The sequence below is a fragment of the Salvelinus alpinus genome, chromosome 1, assembly GCF_045679555.1.
Source record: "Salvelinus alpinus chromosome 1, SLU_Salpinus.1, whole genome shotgun sequence".
NCBI lineage: Eukaryota > Metazoa > Chordata > Actinopteri > Salmoniformes > Salmonidae > Salvelinus > Salvelinus alpinus.
Window position 1 is genome coordinate 28,345,508 of NC_092086.1, and position 11,550 is coordinate 28,357,057.

Here is an 11,550-nt window from a genome sequence, read left to right on the forward strand (position 1 = left end):
ACCTCTCAATAAATTCACAATGGTCTTGTATTTCTCATAAGATAAAACACATGAGAGATGTTGAACCAAAGAGTCTGTTCTTGGATCAGCTCTCCTTACCTTTAAACAGCAAAACAAGTGTGGAATATACGTGTTTTTCTCACAGTAAAGACACCTCAAAGAATACATCAGCTAACAATAACCATGTTTTCATATATTTCATTGGAGTTTTTCCTTTTTTAGTGCAAGACAGAACAAAACATGCCTCCTGGTGGCAGACAAGCAGACAAACATCCATAATAGACTAATAATAGTTCTACGGTTAGTTGGGGTCCTTTACCACACCACATCATTGGGTACATCATTTCAGACCTATACAGGCTGTCGGAGACGCAACCAGAAAATGAAAATATAAAAATAATAATTCACCTGCTCACACCTAAGTGGCCCTGTTTGAATATCTGATTTTGTGATGGCATTATGCATAATATGAATACAGAGAATACATTTCCTTGCCAACAAAAGTAGTTTTACACTGTTTACAGTTATTCTCCTAAATCCAATGACATGGGGATTCTTTAAATGTTTATTTCATGTTGAATTCGCCTTAGTTGACAACTCAACCAAATGTAAATCAAAACTAGACGTTGACTGATGTCTGTGTCCTGTGGGGTATTTCAATAGTCAAAATAGGCTTATTCTCCTATCTTTTCTCCTTCATCTGCTGCGCTGGTCTAAAAAGACAAGATTAGTGAAATCATTATGGAGGACTGATTTTGGCAGAATGAATAATCATACCTTGGTGGGTGCTTATTCGTTCTGTTTCACACATGTACAAGTGTTTATTATATGTATGTGTGAATTGGAAATGTGTTTTCTACATATCCCAACTCCTCCTGAGACACCCTCGGAGAGTAGGGTCACAGCCAGAGTCAGCTATTATCAACAGCAACCCTGGAGCAATTAGGGTTAAGTGACTTGCTCAAGCGCACATCAACAGATTTTTTACCTGTCAGCTCGGGGATTCAAATCAGCGACTGTTTGGCTACTGGCATAACGCTCTAACAGCTATGCTTCCTGCTGCCCGGAAAGGAGTCAAATGAACCACAGTTCAAAATTAGCTACAGTGCATTTGGAACGTATTCAGAGCCCTTGACTATTTCCACATTTTGTTACTGTAACAGTATAACTTTACGGCGTCCCCTCGCCCCGACCCAGGCGCGAACCAGGGACCCTCTGCACACATCAACAACGGTCGCCCACGAAGCATCGTTACCCATCGCTCCACAAAGGCCACGGCCCTTGCAGAGCAAGGGGAACCACTACTTCAGGGTCTCAAAGCGAGTGACGTAACCGATTGAAACGCTATTAGCGCGGACCACCGCTAGCTAGCTAGCCATTTCACATCCGTTACATTACGGCATTATTCTAAAAATAATTACATTGTTTTCCCCCCTCATCAATCTACACACAATACCCCATAATGACAATGTATTACAAATAAAAAACTGAAATATTAAATTTACATAACTATTCAGACCCTTTACTCAGTACTTTGTTGAAGCACCTTTGGCAGTAATTACAGCCTCGAGTCTTCTTGGGTATGATGCTACAAGCTTGGCACACCTGTATTTGGTAAGTTTCTCCCATTCTTCTCTGCAGGTCCTCTCAAGCTCTGACAGGTTGGATGGGGAGCTTCGCTGCACAGCTATTTTCAGGTCTCTCTAGAGATGTTAGATCGGGTTCAAGTCTGGGCTCTGGCTGAGCCACTCAAGCACATTTAGAGACTTGTCCCGAAGCCCCCCCTACGTTGCCATGGCTGTGTGCTTATGGTCGTTGTACTGTTGGAAGGTGAACCTTCGCCCCCAGTCTGAGGTCATGAACACTCTGGAGCAGGTTTTCATTAAGGAAAACCTGTTCAACTTTCCCTCGATCCTGACGAGTCTGATGGTGCCACCACCGTGCTTCACCGTAGGGATGGTGCCAGGTTTCCTCCAGATGTGACACTTGGCATTCAGGCCAAAGAGTTTAATCTTGGTTTCATCAGACCAGAGAATCTTGTCTAGTATCACTGCTCTTGCTAGTATCAATGCTCTTGTTAGTATCACATTTTGACGGAAAGGAAATATAACACATTTTCAGTGCGGCACTACAGACCTCGTTTTAGACCAGGGCAAAATTAGTTCGACACCCCTAGGGAATAGCGGCTATGGGGATTTATTTTAAATAAAACACTTGTGCTGGACACTTCTGTGGTTAAGATGTATTCTAGGGTTCTTTTCATATACCTACTGAGTGTGGTGGTGATATGAGTGGGCTTTTCATTATGAAATGATCAGGTACATATCTAATACTCATAAATCATCTGATATAGGACTGCAATTATTTTCTTCATAAACCCCACCTCAAATTTGTACCTCAAACAGACCATTTAAAAAATGCTTGTTATTTCTTCAGAGTATGACATCATACTCCTGAGGAGGATGAACTGGCCAATCAGCGGTCTAGAGGAGGATGAGCTGGCCAATCTACTCGTATGAATATTTTGAATGACCGGTATATGCGCACACAATTCTGTTGTTGGGGTACGAGTACGACCACACCATTCCAATACAGAAAAGCTGCTTTTTGACGTACTTAATTACCCTTTTTTGGACAGAAAACTATTTAAATCATAAAATAGGTTTCCATCCAACCTTTTTATGCGAGTAAAGTACATAGAACATGTCACGACAGGCCTGATGGAAACAGCACCTTTTTCAGGTAACTTTCCAAATGTCAACAAAACAAAATATGGTAGACGAGGTGGGATCTTTTTGTGACTGTAAAATGAATGATGTGAGAAATGGTGGTGGGAATGCCTTTTTATGCGCAAATATTGATATAATAACCATCATATCGAAGTAAACCTGGAGTCACTTGATGATATTGTGTGGTCCTCCCACTACGACTCGGGAAAGCATACAGTTTATTAGGCTACAGATGAAATAAATTATAATTTCATCACAGGGTGGTGAAAGTGCACGGGGATGAGATTGTGTGATCCTCCCACTACGACTCGGGAAAGCATACCGTTTATTAGGATACAGATTAAATAAGTTATGATGAGCTTCACAGGGTGGTGAAAGTGCACGGGGGTGAGCTTGATGCTCCTTTCTAATACATCGATGGTCTTATTCTGGAGACATGATGATCGATGCTTGGCTGCCGTTTGATAAATACAAATAATCTTGCGTTTATCCATAATAAACGCATGGCTATACCCGCAATCTATCTGCGAGCCGTTGGCTAGAGCGCATGTGCCAAGACCAGAGTGGGCACATTTGCTATATAACAGTTTTTGTGAAAAAAAACGTTAGCAGAGTTGAAAATGCGATGGAAAATCCTTTCACCTGTCTTTTTTTAACCCCTTATTTTTGTTGGCACAAAACGACCTTTTTACTTCCATTCATTTGAATGGGGTACCTTCAGACCGTGACACTTGTGGGGGTTGTAGAGCAACACGGAGAACACCATTGTGTTCGTGTGAGTCCCATATTAGTTTGACACAGGCAGATGCAGTAGGTTAACATTTTGATAGTTTTTTTTATTATGTTACATAGACTCAAGGATTAAAGATTGTATTCTTTATTCAGTACATGGAAATGTAACCGCTAAAGTTATTTTTATGTGCACTACCTCATCACGCACAGCCTTTCATTGTTTTATGCATATTTTAGAATATTAACATGAAAATCTGTCCTCAATTGGATGGAAACCTAGCTATTGTAAGTAATTATGTCATATTTAATAGAAATCTGGAAACACTGGACAGTTACTTAAGACTATAGTTCTCAACTATCACTCAGAAGTATTAGAAACAAACACCCAATTCATCACAAAATAATGGATAACTACAATATAAACAATGACAGAAACACCCAATTCATCACTAAATAACTGTAAACTATAATATAAACATGACAAACACCCACAGAAGAAAATAAAGACAGTTTCTTGGGAATAGTTTTATTGCAATGTTGATGGAATTCTTTTAATTTCCTCCATCCATAAACTTTCTCATAAAATATCTCTATGTAGAAGTGCCATGATTTCAAAGACAGTCAGTCACCAGTAAAAACAGCCACCATAGTGAACAACACACCAACTCTTCCTCCTGTATCATACAATCCAATGCATTTATTGACTTAATTGAACTCAACTGACACAACTAACTTATCAATCAAAGCTTAATTTGCATTTTCAACTAGCTTTTTCCCCCATTCTTGTAGCTTGATCATTAACAAAGGAAATAATGTATGTCACACTCTTTGTTACCTGGAGAATGGAGCTGGCGCATGGACACGGAAACACAAGTCAGTTCATAGTGCAGCCCAGACAGCAACACAAGTCAGTTCATAGTGCAGTCCAGACAGCAACACAAGTCAGTTCATAGTGCAGTCCAGACAGCAACACAAGTCAGTTCATAGTGCAGTCCAGACAGCAACACAAGTCAGTTCATAGTGCAGCCCAGACAGCAACACAAGTCAGTTCATAGTGCAGCCCAGACAGCAACACAAGTCAGTTCATAGTGCAGTCCAGACAGCAACTCCTACCACATTTTGAAATCAGATGTAATTTGGGAAAAGAAACAACTTCCACAGAGCAATGTCTTGAAAGTATACTTATTCTCAAATGTCTTTGAGGACATTCTCAAATAGCATATTCCTATAAAAACTTATTCATTTGCCATTCTTTATGTCCAAACCAGCTTTTTAGTGTAGTAATGTTATTTATGCTGGCTCGGGCAACATTAAACTGACCAGAGGTAGGCTAAGGAGTTTCACTTCCTGGTTGATACCCGTCATGTGATGTCACCTAATTCAGGGTCATATTCATTAGGGCACACCATAGTGAAACGTTATAAAACATTAACAGAAATTGAAAACAAGTCCAGGTAGTCCCTTCACGTTTCAGTCTTTTCTCCCATTTGGTGTCTAATGAACACAACTCAGGAGACTCACTGGCATTCAAAGGTCTTTTGAGGGCTGATGTGGCATTTCTCTCCAACTGAAATCGCACAAACATGCTTTAACAATTCACAGTCGTGACTCAACTCCAACGTTGTTATAAAATATTACAGTTAAGGCATAAGGTTTTTCAAAAGCTTTGACGAGAGATGTTCTTGCCAGTTTATTTTATACTCTCCCAGAAAACACATCTCTTCACATGTCATCAAGGTTTTGTAACAACGCCACTATTTCTCATTCTGTGAATGGAAAAGACGTCAAAATGATACAGGAGAGACACACCGGTTGTGCGTTGGTATAATTAGGGGCAAAGTGAAGAATGCAGAGGAGACAGTTCAGTTAGCTGCCTGCCACATTCAATACATCACAAACGTAGAAATAAAATTAACAGAATGGGTCAACCTCGTTAAAATCGTTGACTGTCAGCAATACTGTACATGTGTTGAGTCGGTACTGTGCAGTATGCTGCGTTAGGACCTAACACAAAATCCATATCTAGTTCGGTCATCAACGTCTTACGAAATACTTACGTGTCCATTCTAATCATTGTATTTCTATGCCTTATCTTTTCCTCCTCCAGCCAAAACGCTATACTAGCTCACTCATCTGTACCATGGCATTTAGTCCACTGCACACACTTTGATTTGAGGCGCTCTAGCATTAGCATTCTTCCAGCTTCACCACACAGACAACTCATTGGCTACGTTTAGACAGGCAGCCAAATTCTGATATGTTTCACTCATGTCTTTTGACCAGATCAGCTCTGAAAAAGATCTGATTGGTCCAAAGAGCAATTAGTGAAAAACAGATCAGAATTGGGCTGCCTGTCTAAATACAGCCCAAGTTCAATCTGCACTACACCCTCTCTTCCACTAGTACTTCAGAGCCACCACACACAACGCAAGACACCAGAGCATTACACTCAAATAACTGTGTGTCAAATCAGTTTAAAAGCCTGGTGAATAAAAACTCTTTATTATATATATATATATATATTTATCTATACACATGTAAATTAACAACAATATTCATTTTCAATAAATACTCTGGTGGCTGTGTGATCACTCACGTACGTCATCATAATACCCTTTAAAAGTCCTTTCTGAAAATAAAATGGAAAGTAGGTAAGCGCCAGATGAGACATTTTTTTGTAAATTGCATAGAAAAATGAGTGAAGCATAAACCACTTTATCAGTTCACTTGGTTGAGGCAGGGAACGGTAGGAGGCTTTTCAAAAAGCAGCAGTAACAGCAGCCTGGAAATATGTCCGCCAATATGAACTAGGGCACGGGGACTCCCTCTATAGGTCACATGATGTCAACTCCACCATCTCAGAGAGAGGACAGATTTAAAGTAGCCATCGGTGTGGTATTATGTGTTTCAATAGCCCACAACACACATCTGATTATGCCCTGCCTTCAAATATCAACCTTCACCAAGACGTCATCCGACTAAGCCGTCAGAACTTGCATCATGGCAGATCATTGACCATCAATCTTCTGTTGAGCCCACCCTTGATGATGTCACACCTCAAGACCTTACGAAGATCCATCTTTTCAGGATTGCTTGCTCACTCTGTAGCTCAGTCAATCTCAATCAGGCCTCAATACATTGAGACAAATTAAAATGCTATATCAAACTTTGTACTTAAATCTTAGACTGCTGCATCCCCCCACCCATTTTCATAGGGGCTGGGGGGGATTCCCAACTGAAAAGTGGAAAGCGTTTTCAACATGGTGGAAAGAGGAGGAAAGGTAGCTTCAGAAACAGGAAGCTGAATGGAGAAAGAGTGTGGAAGAGAAAACAACCAGAGAAAGTGCTGTTGATCCCAGCTGATGTAAAGTCCAGAAAGGCAGGCTGGGAAAAACTGTCAGTCGGTGGCTTTGTTCTTCGTCTATCCCTCCCTCCTTCCATCGTTCTCTCCCTTTCGGCAGAGAATACTGGTAGGTACATCCTTGGCATGATTGGTCAGTTCATCTCCCCCTCCATGAGTGAGTCTCTAGGGCAGTACCAATCAAAGTCCCCTCTGCCAGTGGGCGGGTATCACCGGAACTCGTAGATGGGCATACTGTGTTCCCGGACGTGGGTGAGGTTTAACGACTGGTACCTGAAAGAGAACAAGGGGACCAAGAATGAGCAGCTAGCCAGTAGCCACATCCCTGTATGTTCACATCAGATCAGCATGCAAAACAACAACTGGTACAGAACCTAACTATCTATCTACTAAAGATGTATTAACATGACCTAGTATGCTTAGTACTAGCAACTATCAAAATATGTACTCAATCTGAATATCCCAAAGAGCCAAACTGTACAGTGCATCTATCAGATTTGAACAAGGCATCTAAAATATTGACACTCCACAGTGTGTCTGCATCCCAAATAGCACCTTATTCCCTATATAGTGCACTACTTTGACCAGGGCCCATAGGGTACCATTTGGAACACAAACTGTGTACCATTCAGAGCTTCTGTGGTAGTAGTAGCCCTCGATGGTGGCTGTGGACTTCTGGAAGCAGATATAGTAGAAACCAGCGAAGGACGCCCCGCTGATGTCTTTAATGGTGTGGTCCGGGACCAGGAACTGCTCCTGTAAGGTAGAGAACAAGAAACAAACAGTCACTAGATGGCCATGTTAGAAAGGACAAGAGAGACAGCGGAATGGTTCAAGTACATACAGGGAGAGAGAAAGAGAGATCAATGGAACGTCAGGTGATATTGGACTCACCTTCCACCTCATAAAGACAAAGTCACTGTTCTTCAGCTCTTCGTAATCAAAGTCGTCCAAGTTGAAGCTCTTTGCATACTGATAAAAAGCCTGAAACTTACCCTGGAAAGAAACAAAACAAGTGTTGTTTTAGTTGTACTTTTTCCTCAAAGACAATTAAAAACGGAAGTACTACGCTGCATCCAAGAAGTGTTTGTTAAAAAGAAGAAAACACCAGACAAATGTCTACGCTTTAATGGGAATATGAAATGAAAGACATCGAGAGCTTTAAATAAATACCCAGTGCTTGCGGTCCACATCTTCGTCTGCATCCCACTTCCTGGTTAAAAAGGGCCTCTTTCTACTGATGATCTCTCCTGCGAAGAACGTGGTGAGAGTGGGATACTCCTGCAAGGATCAGAAACAGAACGTGGTGAGAGTGGGATACTCCTGCAAGGATCAGAAACAGAACATGGTGAGAGTGGGATACTCCTGCGAGGATCAGAAACAGAACGTGGTGAGAGTGGGATACTCCTGCGAGGATCAGAAACAGAACGTGGTGAGAGTGGGATACTCCTGCGAGGATCAGAAACAGAACGTGGTGAGAGTGGGATACTCCTGCGTGGATCAGAAACAGAACATGGTGAGAGTGGGATACTCCTGCGTGGATCAGAAACAGAACATGGTGAGAGTGGGATACTCCTGCGAGGATCAGAAACAGAACATGGTGAGAGTGGGATACTCCTGCGAGGATCAGAAACAGAACGTGGTGAGAGTGGGATATTCCTGCGAGGATCAGAAACAGAACGTGGTGAGAGTGGGATACTCCTGCGAGGATCAGAAACAGAACGTGGTGAGAGTGGGATACTCCTGCGAGGATCAGAAACAGAACGTGGTGAGAGTGGGATACTCCTGCGAGGATCAGAAACAGAACGTGGTGAGAGATGGATACTCCTGCGAGGATCAGAAACACAGTGAACACCGTAGCTAATATTTTTGTTTATTGAACAAGTTCAGGTAAGACCCTTGCCGTTTGCTTTGGTTCCTAGAGAATTAGAGACTACGACGATGTTTCCTTCTCCGTAAGGACTTTCACTAACAAAAGAGTGTTTTAGTTATACACGGCACATTCACTTTATTTTTATTTATTTAACTAGGCTAGTCAGTTAAGAACAAATTCTTATTTACAATGACGGCCTACCCCGGCCAAACCCTAACGATGCTGGGGCAATTGTGTGCCGCCCTATGGGACTCCCAATCACGGACGGTTGTGAAACAGCCTTTCTTACAGTCACACACATAAGTTGTCCAACAAAGTAGGTAAATATTACCAACTATTTTCTGGGTATAGACCTGAATAAATGGATCTAGCTGTGCTCCCAATTACTATTATCATAATCTGACTCTACAGTCATGGTTACCAAGGTTCGTTTAGGAAGGGTTTCTGGCTGGAACACATGCTGGTGCAGTGACAAATTAAGTGTCACACACAGGAATGCCATCAATAACAAACTGCAATGCCTTTTTAATGCAGGGTCATATTCATTAGGCAACAAACGGAAGAACAGAAAAACTAAAACTGGGACAGACAACCTCAATGTATTCTCTTTTTCCGTTGCAAAATAATTTGCTGCACTGTGTCCGATTGAATACGACCCAACTCACTGTAACACTATGCCAAGGTGCCAGATCAGTGGTAGGTAGCACCTTGTTAAGTAAACTAAGTGCACCATTTCCCTGAGCATTCCCTTTGAGTCACTCACAACTAATTCTCTAGGAAAACAGGTGAACAGGGCCAGAGAAGGGATCTGTGTAATTTACAAGGAGAGAGTGGGAAGAGCCCTGATATTTAGTGTTGCCAGTGAGAGAAAGTGCACAGCAATCACATTTTGTACCACACACCCTCTGAATTGTAGACATTGCTGTAAACAGACAATGCAGGCAGAGAGCTGCAGCACACAGGCCTGTTCTATGACTGTCTGTACCATTTTAGAGGCAGTCAGTCAGGCAGTCAGACAATACATCCATGTAAGACTAAACATCCAAATACGGTATACAGTGCTCAGACAAGACACTTTTGCAACGTAACAGATAGGCCTTCATACTGGTGTTGCAAATTGGTCAATATATGGCTCTGGCTTGTTGTTTAGCATGTTGTCATAATGCATGCCAGTTTCACATTGGTTGGGTGTACCAGTATACATTTCAATTGGGGCTGGTAAGCTGCATTGCACTTGGCTTACACTGACCCCTGCCCTGATAAGTTCCCAAAAGGGGCTTAAAGACCCATGACAACATAATCACTCATTGCATGTGAGGGGTAAGGTAGAAGTACACTGTATCTGACCCAGTTCTGCTCCACTTTACCTCAGTTAGGCCTTTGATCTTCAGGTAACCACACAGATAAGAGTCCTCCATGGTCACATGCTGCAGGAGACAAACAATCGCACAATGAGTGGTATTCAAGTGCAGTGGTCACAATGTCGGTTTGTGTGTGTGTGTGTACAACAACAACCCATCAGGTGCCTTCACAAATGACAACCAGGCTATTAACGAGTTCAGATATTTTCAGCGGTTTTGTCAAATGAATGAGCAGGCCTATTCAATAGTCAGCTGTCTGTCAATCTGGGCAAACACCAATGAAAATGCTGAATGCTAGCCACCTATGTAATTTAGCAGCTAGGCCATATGTTAACATAAATCATGCATGTGTATGCCTTTATTCATGTATCCAAATGTTTGCATAAACAAATGTTCATCTCACTGCCAGTTAGCTGGCTGTTCTCTCTCGACAACCCTAGGGGGCCCAAGAGGGCTTACTAACATTTACAGTCGATTTGAATGGGCCATCTAGCTGCTAACTACAGATTGCTTGCTGTCAAGCTTGTTAAACTAGTTTGTTTGCTAACTAGCTAGTTCACCTGGCTAGTTTGCTAAATCGGTTGCTTGTCAGTGGTGGTTGGCAGTCAGTAACGTTAGCAGCAGTGACAAGACAACCTTACATGGTCTGCTAGTAAACATGCCATCCATTTTACCAAGCTTCTTAAAAGCAAGAGAATTTACCTGCAAAACGACCTCAACGTCATACGAGTTTCCTTTGCTCTTCTGATGTCCTCGAAACTGTGAACCGCTGTACAGCAGCGAAGTCGCTACCCCGGGCTGGTGCGTGTTGATCGGCGGGGGAGGGATAAGAGAGGCCGAGGATGTACGGGCCGCAGCGGTACTGCTGCAGCACTCAGCTCGAACAGGCATGATGAGCGCTAATGCGTGCGTATCCCCGACTGCAACAGTCATGAACCACAGACTGAGGAAGCTCTTAATAAGGAGAGGGGCTACTGACCAGCAGTATCTAGAAGCCTGACAATTTACTATACTCCTCCCCGGCCCTAGGATAGCTCACTCTGGACGTGTACTGGCTTTAAGAGAACTTCAACGTTTCTTTAGACAACTCAGAATCACCCTATTTGATTGGCTGGACATGTGCACTCCTCCTTTGAACGGAAACATAATTGGATAGTCTTTTGAAATGCATTCTGGGACATGTAGTTGCACATTTGTACGATACTTTTCACTAGAAAAATCCATATGAATGATCAGCGTTCTTGCAGTTTTATACTAAGGTTGAAAACGTATATATTTGGGCCCTACTTTCTACTCGTTCTTAAATGTATTGTAGAATACAACGATTATAATCAAAACATAACAACATGTTTAGTTGAATGGTTTTGGTTGGGTAGTGTATCACGCACCCACACGCACAAACACGCGCACACAACACACACACAGTAGATGGCAGAGTTGTCCTAGAGAGTTGAAATATGAACCAGTTAGGAATAGGCAAACATTTCTGCCTGT

At 42.1% G+C, this 11,550-nt stretch overlaps 1 protein-coding gene across 1 annotated transcript; it reads right to left on the reverse strand.

Moving 5' to 3' along the window:
* Positions 1-3,971: 3,971 nt before the first annotated feature.
* gid4 (GID complex subunit 4 homolog) lies at positions 3,972-11,190 on the reverse strand. Its single transcript, XM_071415423.1, has 6 exons — positions 10,759-11,190; positions 10,063-10,122; positions 7,996-8,103; positions 7,717-7,818; positions 7,448-7,578; positions 3,972-7,095 (listed from the first exon to the last, which is right to left on the reverse strand). Exons 1-6 carry the CDS (start codon positions 10,987-10,989, stop codon positions 7,032-7,034), a joined length of 696 nt encoding a protein of 231 aa, XP_071271524.1. The 5' UTR covers positions 10,990-11,190; the 3' UTR covers positions 3,972-7,031.
* Between the last annotated feature and the right edge of the window lie 360 nt (positions 11,191-11,550).

What these genes read in the sequence shown, in the direction of transcription:
- gid4 (XM_071415423.1), bottom strand. Translation starts at nt 10,989, where the DNA reads ATGACTGTTGCAGTCGGGGATACGCACGCATTAGCGCTCATCATGCCT. An exon ending in TTGTCTTTATGAGGTGGAAG is followed by an intron (nt 7,579 to 7,716) that starts GTGAGTCCAATA and finishes TCTACCTTACAG; the next exon opens with GAGCAGTTCCTGGTCCCGGA. An exon ending in TACCACAGAAGCTCTGAATG is followed by an intron (nt 7,096 to 7,447) that starts GTACACAGTTTG and finishes GTTCTCTTTCAG; the next exon opens with GTACCAGTCGTTAAACCTCA.